Source organism: Macrosteles quadrilineatus, unplaced genomic scaffold (assembly GCF_028750875.1).
Source record: "Macrosteles quadrilineatus isolate MER2022 unplaced genomic scaffold, UCM_ALF_1.0 Scaffold_4__1_contigs__length_99947679, whole genome shotgun sequence".
NCBI classification, from domain to species: domain Eukaryota; kingdom Metazoa; phylum Arthropoda; class Insecta; order Hemiptera; family Cicadellidae; genus Macrosteles; species Macrosteles quadrilineatus.
This window is the reverse complement of record NW_026542597.1, coordinates 55,286,815-55,304,087: the sequence shown is the minus strand read 5'-3', so window position 1 is coordinate 55,304,087 and position 17,273 is coordinate 55,286,815. Positions and strand designations below refer to the sequence as shown.

At 35.4% G+C, this 17,273-nt stretch overlaps 1 protein-coding gene across 3 annotated transcripts in view; it reads right to left on the bottom strand.

Annotated features, from left to right (window-relative positions):
* Nucleotides 1-17,273, bottom strand: part of LOC128991297 (uncharacterized) — a 430,235-nt gene extending 412,962 nt beyond the window's left edge. For 2 of the 3 annotated variants that reach the window (XM_054414071.1, XM_054414073.1), the window contains exon 1: nt 16,940-17,273. In XM_054414071.1, coding sequence (XP_054270046.1) covers nt 16,940-17,079 — 140 coding nt within the window. In that variant the 5' untranslated portion in view covers nt 17,080-17,273. The remainder of the gene's footprint in view (nt 1-16,939) is intronic. The other variant, XM_054414074.1, reaches the window with a different exon arrangement.

Genomic DNA, 17,273 nt, shown 5'->3' with positions numbered 1-17,273 from the left:
TAGAGGCAGGCAAAGTCCGTGATTCAGATCGTAATATACTGCGAAAGCGTAAGATTCGAAATGACACGTCAACTTTCTATATGGATAACATATTTAACCTTTGTAATACAGGTCACCCAATCGGAATGCAAATTTATAATATACACACCTATAACGTTATGAAATCTTAAGGTAGAATTAGGCCAGTGTATAGAAGTAGAGGACGGCAAAGTTAACGTTTTTAATTGTTTTGAATACATGTCCAGTCCTGTCTGATTCCCACGAATGGGGTTGTATAGTGTATATTAGCGCGGGAATATCAACTACGGTCCGATTATTTTGACTATGAAGGGACCGTACAGTTAAATTATATATGGTAATCGAATACAATAGAAACGAAAATGGTCCCACATTATTGTATAAATTGGCATGGGCTACGGCATCCTAATGGACAGTAATATTGGGACCGTACATTAAGCCTAGTATCTGACTAAAATGGGACCGTAGGTTTGTCCCATATTATGTATAAATGCATTAAATGTAACTAAATGGTACTAGTTACGGTTAAATTTTTATGTTAAAAAGTTGGGCCGTACTTGTGTAAATAATTGGGACGTACACTACGGTCCAACACTACTGTATAAATCGGCCTCAAATACGGTCCCAATGAAAAGTAATATTGGGACCGTACATTAAGCCTAGTATCTGAACTAAAATGGGACCGTAGGTTTGTCCCATATTATGTATAAATATACAGTTCCATTCTATGACTCTAAATGGTACTAATGACGGTTACATTTTTATGTTAAAAAGTTGGGCCGTACCTTTGAAAATAATTCAGAGGTACATTACGGTCCCACATTATTGTATAAATCGGCCTCAAATACGGTCCCAATGACCAGTAATATTGGGACCGTACATTAAGCCTAGTATCTGAACTAAAATGGGACCGTACGTTTGACCCATATTAGATATAAAGGTACAGTTCCATTCAATGTCTTTAAATGGAACTAGTAACGGTTACATTGTTATTTTAAATAGTTGGGCCGTACCTTTGTAAATAATTGGGAGGTACATTACGGTCCCACATTATTGAATAAATCGGCCTCAAATACGGTCCCAATGAACAGTAATATTGGGACCGTACATTAAGCCTAGTATCTGAAGTAAAATGGGACCGTACGTTTGACCCATATTATATATAAAGGTACAGTTCCATTCAATGTCTTTAAATGGAACTAGTAACGGTTACATTGTTATGTAAAAAAGTTGGGCCGTACCTTTGTAAATAATTGGGAGGTACATTACGGTCCCACATTATTGTATAAATAAGCCTCAAATACGGTCCCAATGAACAGTAATATAGGGACCGTACATTAAGCCTAGTATCTGAACTAAAATGGGACCGTACGTTTGACACATATTATATATAAAGGTACAGTTCCATTCAATGTCTTTAAATGGAACTAGTAACGGTTACATTGTTATGTAAAAAAGTTGGGCCGTACCTTTGTAAATAATTGGGAGGTACATTACGGTCCCACATTATTGTATAAATCAGCCTCAAATACGGTCCCAATGAACAGTAATATTGGGACCGTACATTAAGCCTAGTATCTGAAGTAAAATGGGACCGTACGTTTGACCCATATTATATATAAAGGTACAGTTCCATTCAATGTCTTTAAATGGAACTAGTAACGGTTACATTGTTATTTTAAAAAGTTGGGCCGTACCTTTGTAAATAATTGGGAGTTACATTACGGTCCCACATTATTGTATAAATCGGCCTCAAATACGGTCCCAATGAACAGTAATATTGGGACCGTACATTAAGCCTAGTATCTGAACTAAAATGGGACCGTACGTTTGACCCATATTATATATAAAGGTACAGTTCCATTTAATGTTACTAAATGGAACTAGTAACGGTTACATTGTTATGTAAAAAGGTTGGGCCGTACCTTTGTAAATAATTGGGAGGTACATTACGGTCCCACATTATTGTATAAATCAGCCTCAAATACGGTCCCAATGAACAGTAATATTGGGACCGTACATTAAGCCTAGCATCTAATATAAAGTCATGCCATAGAATAATAAAGTCTTTAATGATTAATAATTTTTCTGAATCGGTTGAAGAGCTTTTTAAGGGTATTCGAGTCCTTAAAGATACAACTCAACTTTGGGCGTGATGATAGCCCAGTAGTTTAGAGTCTCATACTTCGGTGCGAGAGGGGCGGGTTCAGTACCCGGTATACCCACAATTATTTGATAGGTTTGTACCACTTTTCCTTTAATAGCATACCCATCTCAAAGACGACCTTCCTTAATATGCTACTGGCGTAGTCTCCAACAAAATGAGCGTTTTCTTATTTACAATTTTGTTTCTTCTTGTTAACTAATGTAACTACCAATACCAACAATAAGCTACATTTAACGTAGGGCACATAGTGCCTTCACCTACTACGTAACGTTACATCACCTGAGAAACTCTATTGTTCAAGGAGAAAACGCTCACGGAATTAACTCATTCGCGTTGAATGTAAATCATAACAAGGAAACTAACACTTGTGCGGAAACTGAACAAAAGGAACCTGAGAAATTTGCGGAAAGGGAAATGGAAAGTGAAGAGCGAAGAGACGAGGCGTGAAAACAAGTAAAGGGAAAGGACGTTTGGGATTTGAATATCCCCTGAGGTTAGCAAGGGTGACAGGGGTCACGAATTGTATTGGTAAGTTGGCTCCGGGGTGGAAATAATCACCCTTGGTGCGTTTTGATCTTTCTGGTTGGATTGTGTCACAGAAGAATCGTTTTCCTTTGAAATTATGATAATGTATTTTCTCTTTTTTTTTATAAAAAAATATATTTTCAAGTTTGCATATATCGTTGACCCAAAAAATGGTAAGTTTAATCTACGTATTTTTCGGGAGCACCCAGTCTTTCTTGTTAGTTGTTACTAAATATAAAGTCAACAATTTTTAAAGTATCATTTATTACCATTAAGTAAGATTTGGACTTAAATTGGCGTATTTTAATCTAAATATGATTGAAGAATGATTTTGTGATGTAAAGATGCCTTGTGTAGTTTCGTTACTGACGAGTGACGAAGATCCCATGTTTATATAGCCTGAGCATTTATTTATATTATTTAGGCAGCCCAATGACAGATGGGTGTCGTTTCAAACTATCAAACTCCTAATACATTTTCTCTACATCGAATCGGCGACCTTGTGATTACTAGGAGATCACTATCATGTGCATTAAATTGAGACATGCATTGTCCAACCGTCGGTATACTACCGGTACATTCGACACCAACCGTCGAATGTAGACATGCATTTGAGAGTGCATTGAGACCACTAAACTAATATAACCCCACAATTGACTATACTGTAAAGGTTAATAGGAGAATAAAAGACGTTTAAAACAGCAAGAAAGTTTCTCTAGTATGACTGCAGAGACCTAGCCTTCAAGAGTTTGTTTCATCCCAAAGTTTGGGGATTTCCATAAGCAATCATGGAAGTGTTTACGTTTAAACAGCTCCACGTCTTCTGAATTTGTACTAACTGTTTAACCTCATAATGCAAAATAAAAGTATTTATATATACAGTAGATTGGTTTTTAAAAGGTGTTCCTCAAAAGATTGATCATTTTTACTATCGTGATTGGTCATCATCCTGCACTATCAGCTTCATGTGGGATTCAATCCAAACTAAGAGTAGAAGAGCAGATGATGAACAATTTATAAAACCTCAATGATCAAGGGCACCTGTAACATGGACCTTATCGCCAACTAATTGGTATATCGAATCGTACCACTCCACAACACTACCGTATCGCTGTTGTGCATTAGTGGTGTAACCCCCTCCACCACAGTAGGTCAGTGTCGCTATCGCCCGAAGGCCGGAGGATTACGTAGCCTAGAGAGGTCGCCGACACCTCGCTCCGATCCGGTCCGGTTACGGTCCGTAGACATCGTTACTACGACCACACACTCCAGTCAGCTGATCGTGTACACTACTTATTGCAGTCATCTGATAGCATACACATGATAAAACCTAGTCAGGTGTTTCTTTGAGTAAAAGGAAAACACATTGGATAGCTGTTTATCTACAAGGCGTATATCTATACATTACGCACTCTAGTCAGCTGTTCATGTTAATGCTTCACATTCTAATCAGCTCTTCGTGTAAATATTACGCAGTCGAGTTAGCTGATAGAGTATCTAGTCCATTCCTAATGTAAAAAATTACCCATTCTAGTCAGTTGTTCGTGTACACGCCGTACTGATCTATGTTCATATAGGTATTGCACAAACACAATAGTCCTCAGTTCGTCTAAATATTACACAGTAGGTCTACCGTAATATATTCTTATTAGCACAAGACAATAGGCTAGTCATTGTGTTCGTGTTAACAGCTGACAATAGTTACTTACATATTAGTGTACCCACTGTCAGCTGTTGGTGTAAAAATTGAACCACCTTCATATTCTTGCAAATATAACAGACTTCAGCTTCCGTTATCAAATCTAGATAAATAAGAACACATAAACCCCGTTTTTCGAAGGCAAGATAGCCAATTTATACAAATTTCAACATAGAAGAATAGATAATGTTCTTAGTTAATCTCAGAAAATTTGTTATGTTATGATGCATATGATATAACCAGTGGTGTTACCCACAAGCCACAATAAGTGGTCATGAAGGCAGTCATGCAGTACTGGGCCAGTTCCGCCCTATACCGTTATATCGATCTGTTCTATGCTTCATACACGCTAGCCTCTGCTGTACCCTGCACTGCTATACACTGTTATACACTAACACTGATCGTACACTGCATTGTTTACGATGTTTTGTGAATGTCTTGTATTCAGTTTATATGCCACACACCACACGACAAGACTGTTGGGGTATGGTTTTAAGCACTCGACTTTTCGTGTAGTGTTTCTATGCGAGGCATAATCCTTAGCACCACTGAGAAAATGTAGATTCTGGTTTAGAAATGGACCATAAAGTGGATGTTGGTAATATTTCTTAATTCATGCAGATTTAATACGTAAGAAATGTAACCACATGTAACACTATCAAACTGAAAGTTTCCTTCAATTAGTTCAATTAGTTCTAACTTATACCCACGAATATTAGAACAGAAAACGGTATGGATCATAAACATAAACAAATTACGTAACTGGCCCGAATCATATACTAAAATTAACATATAGTGTAGACAGTTCCATTTAAGCAATGTTAAGTAGGTAACGTTTACTTTCGTGCTAGCTTACTTCGTGAATACATTTACAAGTAACCAACTATTAACATTTACAATGAGGTAAATGTATACAAATTTACAATGGCGGTCGATTTCGATCAGTTATACCGGCCACCATATGGCCTCATTATAAAATTTCCCTCTACATGTTATTTACAATCTATTTACAATGTGTGAAATTGCCAAATTAAATCCCAAATCCTCTCTAAACGGAGACATGTCAGTGTATTTCGTAATTATTTCACACGAAATACCATTCAGGTCACGACAAAGCAGGTTGTTATTTAGGCAGATGTTACAGAAAGAGTTGCAAATTGCTATGTGCCATAACATGTCATGTCAGGTGAGAAGGGAATTAGGGGGGCAGGGGGTGTAGAGTTGGGCTGCGTGCAGTCAAAAGGTCCCTTAGGAGATCGTGATTTTGCCCCTCCTACCAGAGAGAGTGAATGTACATGTCAGGTTTTCGTTGCAGAATGTCGAATGTCCACAAAGTTCATGTCAAGGCGCAAAGACGACATGCGCTAGATTAGCTTTTGTGCTTTTAGTTATCAAACCACTAGAAGAGGAAGAGCTACGTCTCTAGAATCTAAGTAAAATATAATTGAATGACAATGCAATGTTTAAATAAGGTCCCTGCACTTAAAAACTTCTCAAATTGAAAATGTACAAAGAAAAGCTTTCGTAGATAACCGAAAGAATGTCTGTAGGAAGTACGAGCATATTATAGGCATATAAGATTATTATATAAGCACAAAAGAATATTTTCTGTTCCATTTACCTCCATCGAAATCAAATAAATTTTGCTTATTGTCTACCCTAAAAAAATAGTCTTTAGCGATATATTTAGAGGTAAGGAACACATGGTTGTGGCTTTAAACACAAACCAATAGAACATTCAAGAAACCCTTGTAATCCTGCATATACTTCAACTTGAATAATACACTTAAAACTTTCTCGTCAAAACATCCCTTCTTTTGACTGTTTACTAAGGGTTCGGTGGCAGTTAATAGTTCTGATATTACCTTTAGACCTTGAACAATATGTTGTTTCGTAGGAGGTTATGTCACGTGACCAATGGAACCTATGAGGTCATATGACGTCACCAGCCTTCCAGCATCAACAAGGCGGGAGCATGGCCGTGACTGACGAGTTTTTAAAAACATTACGCATCCTTAAAAGCTACATTGAAAAACATTTTTTCCTACAGTTGCCTGGCAAAGCGGGCTTCCATGCACTGATTATAGAACGAAAAGTAGCTAATTGCTGCATTTACTTACTTTTGCCGCACTAATTTTAATTTGCCGCACTCCGGTATTCCAACCAAACAACTCAACACAGTTTGCTTTTATTACAATGTTATTATTATTGTATGCACTAGAAATCAATTTATCGCTTCTCGCAACTATATCCCAAAGATTATACACCATATTCCATAATATTTCTTTCTTTACATCATCTGGGATTGATAATAATAATTCCCCAAGTACCGGTAAATATCATTGCCGGTGCCTATTATTATTTACGGGGCAAAACCAACATGTCAAAACACGTATCTAGTATGAACTATTGTAAATTACCGTATGTCCATTTAGGGTTACCCACAACAATGCAATTGACAGTTGACTGTACAATCAATAACATCTGGTCTGTCACGACACGAATGACGTAGTAAATTACTTAACAATTTATAGTTAATGCTTTTTCACTGTGTTGAGGATAACATCCCATTTCATTGATTACTTTGATTTTTTGTTATATTACTTAACCGACTTTTGATTTTCTTGTCTAAACAAATAAACTAAAGTATTTTAGCTCTTTTCTGGTTTATAGTAAAATATAAACAACATCAAAATGGCAAACCATCAATTGTGGAGTACCCCAAGGATCAATTTTAGGTCCCTTGTTATTTTTAATATTCATTAACGATGTACCTAACAATGTATCATCAAACCTAATATTATATGCTGATGACACTACAGCCAAAGTAAAAGCAAAAGATGTACATACTCTTAGATTAGAACTTGATCAATCAATTGTAGACTTAACTAACTGGTTTGCGGCAAATGGTTTAAAACTTAATAATGCTAAAACACATATTATGCAATTCCAAACACTACAAAATAAGCAAAACATAATTTTTGAATTACCGTACAAAAATGATATTTTAGCTTTTGTTGAACAAACTAAATTTTTAGGCATAAATATTGATAAAAATTTGACATGGAAACTTCACATTGAAATACTAGCTAAAAGATTACATACAGCTTGTTTCCAGATGTATGTTTTAAGAAACATAATTGATTCTAAAACAAAGCTGATAGTTTATTATGCGATATTTTTTTCCATTATGCGATATGGTATTGAGTTATGGGGCTCAACATCATATGCCTCAACGATTTTTAAGATACAAAAGAAGTTTTTAAGAATCTTATCATTTACACACAAAAAAAGTCATGTAAACCGCTTTTTGAAACATGGAATTTTAACAATGCCTTCACTTTACATTTATAAAATTCTGGTATACTTTAAGAGTAATCCACAATTATTTATAAAAAATCAATTTATTCATCACTACCCAACACGTTCAAAAAATAATTTGCAGTATCCAAGACATCGGCTATGTGTTTACGAAAGATCACCGTACTACAGTATATGAGTCTGAGGCTTTACAACGGTTTACCTGCTCATTTTAAAAACATCAATAATATTATTAAGTTTAAGAAAGAATTCAAATTATTCCTTATAAAAAAGAAATACTATACAATAGAAGAGTAAATGATTGTTTTTTAAAAAGTGACTAGTTTAATTTTAATTTTAATTCTTAGATTTAGTTTTTTATTTTTGTTAGCTAAGAAATGACAATGTCATCTGTTTCACCAGCTTTGCTGGAAATGTGAAATGTTTTATGACAATAAAGTGATATTATTATTATTATTATTATTATTATTATTATTATCAAGTATAATCACTCTACATGACAAGTTAAAAATATGAACGAAGCATAACAAAGTACTAACATAGATAAAACACACTCCCCTTGTGTTGGTTAGTCTATGGTACTAATTATAAAATAACAAATCAATGAAATTACCAAAACATGTCTGAAACAACCAATTACTTTACTTAAATATTCTCTGATTAAAACACCACAACCAAAAGTAAACATTAATTAACTTTCAAGTCAGAACCAACAAAGGGGTGTTTTTCCGAAACATCTCCAGCACCTCAGGCTCTACACGGGGTGGGTTATAGGTGGAGGGATGGTATTACGTTGATGTTACCCAGCTTGCCCAACAGTGGCTTTACAGTAAGCCTAATTGGGCAACACTCATCCAGGTTGCCAACGATAGATAAAAATGTTTGTAAGAGTGATGAGCAATTTGTTTTAAGCTAAGGTATATTTCACGTTATTATTGTCGAAGTTTATCTTAGACGACAACACTATCACTTACCATGTGCAAAGATAATTGTTTACATTAATAAACCCAGTTCCGATCCGTCCAAAAATGTGTCAAACCTTTCCTCAAACGACAGCAACCATTGGATCACTAGGCACAATCACTGTATACTTTAACATTAAAATGCGATATCTACTTCTATCAAAAGTCAATGGTTGTACATTGTTCAAATGATAAAAGGCTATTGCATTTACAGCTATTGTAATACAACACAAAATAATCCAAATTGACTGTTTCAGATGGTGCGGGAATCGTTCAAAACATTTGGTTCTCGCAGGAAAGTTGTAGTATCGCGGCGGCATATATACTCCGCCTCAGTTTAGACCTGCGGGAGGACCGGTGCTACCAGGTGTCGAAAGAGATTCATCTCTACCTTAAATATATGCTGACGTTGACTGTTTCTAGACCACGTTCGTATGATCGTGAGTCAAGAAATCACTTACACCTCGGTAGCAATCTTTGTTCTCCTTTTGGATCTTTTTTGTGACTATGTTAAATTGCATAAAAGCAAATGGAAGTGTAAACACCATGTAAGTACTAGCAACTAAAGGGATGTGTAAAACGTCTTGTTGGTGAGGATGGAATATACTAATTTTTACAATGGAAGATTATTCATATTTGTTATTTGACAAACCTTAAAGTAACTTGGTAACCTCAAGAGTTTGACGTTGAGCTACGTAAGCCACTAACTATCATTACTCATTTCTGCATAGCCTGCAGAGAATTCCTGACAAACTTATGCAATGAACTTTACCCATGAATGTTTTGAGACTACATACTCGCAAGAGATCAAAATTTCTTTATTTACCGTGCTTATATAACTCGCCTATAACCATTTGAAAATTTAGTAGGGAAATCTTGTAAAGCCCATACTAGACTGAAAAGTAAAGCCCGAATACAGGAAGCATGAATAGATTAGTTTTTTAATCTTCGGGTCCATATGTAGGCCTACTGTTCTAGTTTTTCCCTCATCCTCTATACGATGAGTTTAATCCATTATCGACTCCCAAAACTGGTCTTTACGTCAAATTGAATCCGTGTAACTTTCTCCGCAGCCAGTGAATATATAACCACTGACCAAACCACAGGGTTTGAATGTCAATTATATTACACAACTTGTGTATATGTACTGATGTGGTATAAACTCTTCACACACTAAAAGCGACCAGACTGTGTAAAGCTATACACTAGTAATTACATCAACGAAACTTTTATCATTGGTCGACACTTCGTTTCAAATATCCTAAAGAAAGGTTTACTTGAGGACCAAAACCTTTAAAAAATAAACTGTTCCAAAACTAAAAACACCTACACTTTTAAATTTTTTAAAATATCAATTTTCCACAAGTGAAATGTAGAGTAGGATGATTCTCCTACTTTAAAATTCTGTAGTCGGATTTTGGGGTTACAGAACCCGCCTTAAAATCTGAGAAGTTCTGATTTGCTCTAGAGCGGGGTCAATTTTATAATTGACAATTTAGAAGAGCTCTTATATCACTGAATTTGTCTCTGGAGGGCCTAAAACTTACCAAGATATCATTTGTCATCGGTTACAATCAATGATGTTCAATTAATTATTTTAGCTAACGCGATATGTTGGCGTTAGAAAGATACGAGACTAGTATAGTATTTGGTACGTCCCACTTTTCAAAATGACAGTGACATAGAAAAATACTAAAAACCCCCAAATCTTTGATAACACATTGATTGTATATTAAAACCAAGCTCAAAATCCTACTTCGATACTAAATAGTGATAGACAATTTAGCACTACTACTTAAGTGCCCCCAAAAATAACCTAAACAATGAGGGAAGTAGCGAGTGTTCAATATGTCTCTGCTTAAAGACCAGGAGCGGTAAGATATCCCCACCCCAGCAATATGTAGCTAGCGATTAACTTCCCTTTCGTATTTTCAATCCTTGCATTTCCCTCCACCTTCTCTTTCCAAACTGCGTCATGTGACACGTTAATTGCTTCCCCTCAATGTTTTGAGTGTGGACCATATTTTTAATTTTTTCACACATATGGTTCTTATTTTCCAAAAATATTTTATTCTTTTCCTTTGCAAATAAGTGTAAGTGGGTTGTGAACATGGTGCTGTCGTAGAAGTTGGTCCTCTTCAGACATTCCTAAATTTTGCTCTTTGTTGTCGAAGATGCAACAGCTAATATGCCAACTATAAGATTGCCTCAATAGGTATTAAAACAGTGAAACATCAGTACAGCTATTTTTAAAACGATGTTTTATATCCTTAAAAATATATACGCATTTATGTGTTTAAGATATTTTTTGCCATAGAATAATAAAGTCTTTAATGATTAATAATTTTTCTGAATCGGTTGAAGAGCTTTTTAAGGGTATTCGAGTCCTTAAAGATACAACTCAACTTTGGGCGTGATGATAGCCCAGTAGTTTAGAGTCTCATACTTCGGTGCGAGAGGGGCGGGTTCAGTACCCGGTATACCCACAATTATTTGATAGGTTTGTACCACTTTTCCTTTAATAGCATACCCATCTCAAAGACGACCTTCCTTAATATGCTACTGGCGTAGTCTCCAACAAAATGAGCGTTTTCTTATTTACAATTTTGTTTCTTCTTGTTAACTAATGTAACTACCAATACCAACAATAAGCTACATTTAACGTAGGGCACATAGTGCCTTCACCTACTACGTAACGTTACATCACCTGAGAAACTCTATTGTTCAAGGAGAAAACGCTCACGGAATTAACTCATTCGCGTTGAATGTAAATCATAACAAGGAAACTAACACTTGTGCGGAAACTGAACAAAAGGAACCTGAGAAATTTGCGGAAAGGGAAATGGAAAGTGAAGAGCGAAGAGACGAGGCGTGAAAACAAGTAAAGGGAAAGGACGTTTGGGATTTGAATATCCCCTGAGGTTAGCAAGGGTGACAGGGGTCACGAATTGTATTGGTAAGTTGGCTCCGGGGTGGAAATAATCACCCTTGGTGCGTTTTGATCTTTCTGGTTGGATTGTGTCACAGAAGAATCGTTTTCCTTTGAAATTATGATAATGTATTTTCTCTTTTTTTTTATAAAAAAATATATTTTCAAGTTTGCATATATCGTTGACCCAAAAAATGGTAAGTTTAATCTACGTATTTTTCGGGAGCACCCAGTCTTTCTTGTTAGTTGTTACTAAATATAAAGTCAACAATTTTTAAAGTATCATTTATTACCATTAAGTAAGATTTGGACTTAAATTGGCGTATTTTAATCTAAATATGATTGAAGAATGATTTTGTGATGTAAAGATGCCTTGTGTAGTTTCGTTACTGACGAGTGACGAAGATCCCATGTTTATATAGCCTGAGCATTTATTTATATTATTTAGGCAGCCCAATGACAGATGGGTGTCGTTTCAAACTATCAAACTCCTAATACATTTTCTCTACATCGAATCGGCGACCTTGTGATTACTAGGAGATCACTATCATGTGCATTAAATTGAGACATGCATTGTCCAACCGTCGGTATACTACCGGTACATTCGACACCAACCGTCGAATGTAGACATGCATTTGAGAGTGCATTGAGACCACTAAACTAATATAACCCCACAATTGACTATACTGTACCGTTGCTGGGAAGTTGGCCAAATGGAAAAATATACGTAAAATAATGTGTCCAACTGTATAGTAATACATACTAGAGGTCGTCCAGTGGTCGAAAACTTGACCAAAATACTATGTAATGTACAGACTTCTCTATTTTCACCCCACACTGTAAATAAAACATATGATTGGAATTTCTTCCATTTCTTTTGATTTTATGTGTATACAAGCTGCTATACCCGTGCTTTGCAACGGGAATAAAATGTGACCTAGAGAGCTATTAAAGTAATTCTGATATGTGTTTTAAAATACGGCAACTCTATGATTTAGTTTGAAAATAAACTGATTTAAAAGTGTAAACCTACTTACTTTCAACCCCGACTTTTTATGTTGATAGATCCAAAAGAATATGACAACATACCTTAGTGTAGCAATAACATGAATTGCTTCATATTGATGTTTCACAAATGACATGTTTTACCATAATGTATTCTTCAACTTCAGTCAAGCCTCTTTACATGTAGCTTATTATATCAATTACAAAATGAAACTTTTAGCAATACTTTACAAAACGTATACACATTTCTTTAAAACCAAACATAACCCTCCTAAATCTACATAAAGCGTCACAAACATCTTTTTCGAGTAAATAAACAAACACCACTTAATTGTACTGACCAGCTGTTTCAGTAACTGAATTAAATTAAATCATGTCAACTTTGGAAGCATGCCAGGCGTAGCCCTTTGGAAATCAGCCTGTGGGGCAGAGCCCTTAGGAAATTCGTCCATATCAATACTTTTAGGCAAATCTACACACTCTAAGCTTTATTTTGATGTGCAATATATCTATATTTTTATTTGGTAAATGGCCTTGACCGTTTACATAAAATTTGATTGTATCACTTTAATAATATAATAGGCCTAGATTTCGTTGTTTTTTGTCACCAGCATGGCAACCCATAAGGTCCATGTTAATGTTTTAATAATTTAATTTATTTTTTTATGCTTAATTGTTATCCTATAGCATGCGTGTACAGTATTTCCCCTGTGATGCATACGAGCATGTGATTGGAATGTTTTCCATTTGTTTTGGAAAAAGGTTTTCAAGAAACATGCTTCCCTATTAATATACAGGATTCGTGTATGGTACCAGTTACCAACCTTAAGCTATAAAAATATCAGCGGCTAATTAGTGGTATAAGCAACTTTAGAAATCATAATGTTGATCAATTTATAATAATTCATGCTTATTAGGCCTATCCCTTAAAAGCCAAAACCACTCAATGTGGTATACTATAGTAAGTAGCTAGTGGCTTTAAAGAGAAGTACTAGTTATTTCCATAACAATGGCCCATACCATTAAATCGGCTCGTTAAATTTTTGAAATGTATAGGCCTAAATATGTTTAGAATTGTGTAACTGGATATCACCTATGCTAGGCATATTCAATGGACATAGCATATTCACTGAATCCCCTTGACGTTTTTCGGAGACAATTTATACGATAATCGGTTTATCAACAGAAGTGATAAACTTTATTTTATTTTACTCGTGTTCAAAGAGATTTTACCGTATTAAATTCATGATATTCAAACCATGTTGAAATAATTCTAAATACAAACCCTCAAAGAGGCGTTATTGGGCTTTCATTACACAAAGCAATAATTCCAATATATGTGTTCCCACTAAACAATCGTATACGAGACGGATTAATAAATATTATTCATTCCTAATTTTTTCATTTTATTTTTTGCTACGCGCCCTGTATGTGACAGAGTAAAATAGTTACTCCTTCAATGAGTTGTTTAATCCTCGGACCCCAAAAATTATTTAATTATGAATTATTCCTATTTAGTCTCAATTCCCTTTTCTCGTGAACACGAATCATTATGAAACCACGAACTATTCGTGTATAAAACCTTTTTCGGTGGACACAGGAGCATACACACAACAAACACCAGCAAAACTTGGATCTCGATAATAATTGGCCTGTAGAGGACTATTCTGAAAACAAACTTAATTACGACGGATAATAAATTAATCTCGTTAATTGTGTAGGCCTACAATGAATAAACCTTTAGATCCGGTTTTAGGTGTGACCATGACCATGCTCATTTTAGTAGTTTTTTAGTTTAATCCTTTGTATTTAAACTTGAAAATACAACTGTTTGTGTTTAACAGTCCCATGTAAACAATGATACGCTTATAATAATGTAACTTATAATACGCTCTCGCATGGCCACCTATATACTATACAAAATACCTTTACAACTTTAAACTATTTTAAATAAAAAAGATTATTTTAATTTATTATTATTTAATTGTCAAACTAACATAAAATAGGAAAAAATGTTGTGCAAAAACAAAATCAACAGTAAAAGAGCATCTTGGTTCACCCTTATAACTCTCCGCGGGAAAGTTTCAACTTGTCGTGATGACGCATTTTCGAGGGGGGGAGGGTTGAGCTAGAAATGCGACGAGTGGATACCAAGAGGGGAGTTAATCTCTAGCTACATATTGCTGGGGTGGAGATATTGGCGCTCCGGATCTATATGAAGAGAAATATTCAACTCGTGCATACCACCAAAAGTGTTGTTTTTGTCAAAGACATGAATATTGTACTCATTTTTTTCAGTAGGATAGATGATTTATTTTTACCTGTTGGTCATTAAAGTTCTAATAGCATGAAAATGAGTCAGATAGTTGATTTCACTTGTCAAATGTTAAATCAATTAACCGTTACGAAATTAAGAAATCACTTGGAGGTGCATTTATAACTACAATTCGCTCGCTACGCTCACTCACCTTTAGGTTGGATTTGTGGTCATCAAGTGTTCTTTGACATTTCCTTTTAAAATAGATACAGCCATAAAAATACAGAATGATTTCTTCATTTTGATTTCAATAGGTCCATTGAATCTTACACAACCCAAGGCCGGCTACTACAAAAGATCCCTTGCTCGATTAAACCAGTCTTTTGGCTTTGGCTCGGAACCAAAATACCCCTCTCCACATTCTGGATCCCAAATACATGTGTTTACAACTAAATAACATCTTGTTTTGCGCTACATCTTTTGACTATGGAAAAAACTAGACATGCTGTCGATACTCTGTTTCTATAGTTCGGCCGCTTAGAAAACGACCTGCGCGCTAATGATAAACCAATGTTGGAGGAGGTCGCTTTCTAAGCGGCCGAACTATAGTTTTAGAATCGTGAACGAAGTTGAATTCGTCACCGACAGAGTTTTGGCGAAAACTGCTGATTTCCATCTCATTGTGTCTCTGAAAAACGGCTTAGGATGTCGCATCAACTACCACTGTAACAATGATTACTTTTGCACACGGTTTGTGTCTCATTCGTTGTTATTTTTATAAACGAATTGGTATACTGGTCCACACAGATGGGATGTCTACTTCAGTATTTAAGAGTCAATTGTCTTTAAAAGTTTCACCAACAAAAATCTTATTAAGAATCGCTAGGAAAAGCTGTAGTTTCATTTTATATAGAAACAAAGGTTTTAAATTTCAGAAACTAAAATCCAAACCTCAATTGAAATAAATTAACCCCTTCAATGAAGGAAAACTGAAACACCGGTCAACGTTTGTGTTCAAAGCACGTTTAGCTGTGCGAGAGACAGAAGAGGTTAACAAGAGAATATTACGAGGAACAGGATCCGGTGAAAGGTTAATTAGAGAGTATTGAGTGTAGAACGGACTACCACAAGGCTGTTGCCACTGGCTCTTGGTCGCAGTCTGACTCCTTCGGTAGACGATGTTTACAAACACACTTTACAATTGAAATAAATTGTTTGTTATATTATAAACCTCTAACTTTGCAATCAAAATTCTTAATTTTCCTTACCTACCGGTACCTCTAACTGATACATTGGCTATGCTAACTAAAATTATTATCACACGCACGTGTGATATAATAAATAATAAATACGTGACACCAAAAGAATAATAATTTAATAATGTAAAACACCGTTTAATCTCTGCTACAAAGATAAATGTATGACTTTGATATTTTAATAAGTAAAGACCTAATCGCAGCGATATTCCAGTTCATTTACATAAAACCTCGGTCGGTTTAATACACGTGCACGCCAACAGTGGCATTTGGAGTTTGCTTTATATTTGTTCAAAACCAACAAGTAAATTAACTGGAGAGCTCATAAATATATTTCTTAGCTCTAAAATTAATTAATTGTTAACATTCGACCGTTTGGAGCATACGGCAGGGCTTATGACTTTTGATTATGTTATGTCATTATAAATGCTAATTTTGGTTGTAAAATGTAATTGTAATAACAATTGGTAAAAACAATATGCAATACAGTGACACTGTACCACGGCCAGAAAAATGCATAGTTTAATGTATTGTTATAAAGTTCATACATTCATAAACGCAATCATAACAAATCAGTTTTACATAGTGGGTGGATATAAACTCATTATTTTGGAGGCAGGGACATTGATGGCAAACGTAATTTTATTCTGATGCAAAACGCAAATCTTGCGTTATACAAATACTTATTATAATGATTATAACAACGTTTCGTAAAAATATAGCATTTCAGGAATTGCATTTTGTAAATATTTTTATAAAGTTAAAAATTTACCTTCCACGAAGAATGTTTGTTTACTCACTTGCAATAATATAGACGGTTGTCATGGGTGACGTGCACGGTCCATCCTGGCTTGAGGTTATCCTGAACTTCCCCCAGGCTTCCTACAGCTCCTTCCTGGTCAGGGGGTATTCCAGAGGTCCAGGCAGACTGAAGCAACATGGAACATGGGATTCCATACACTAGCACTCACAACATAACCTGCACTTCACTAGAATATCGGTACACACGCAACAATGCCACTACGAACCAATCGCGAATGGGAATTGCCCTAGCAGACGACACTGTCAAAAATAGGCCTACGTGATGTAAATAGAATGACACGCGAACCGTCTGCAATCGGTGTCGAAACGACA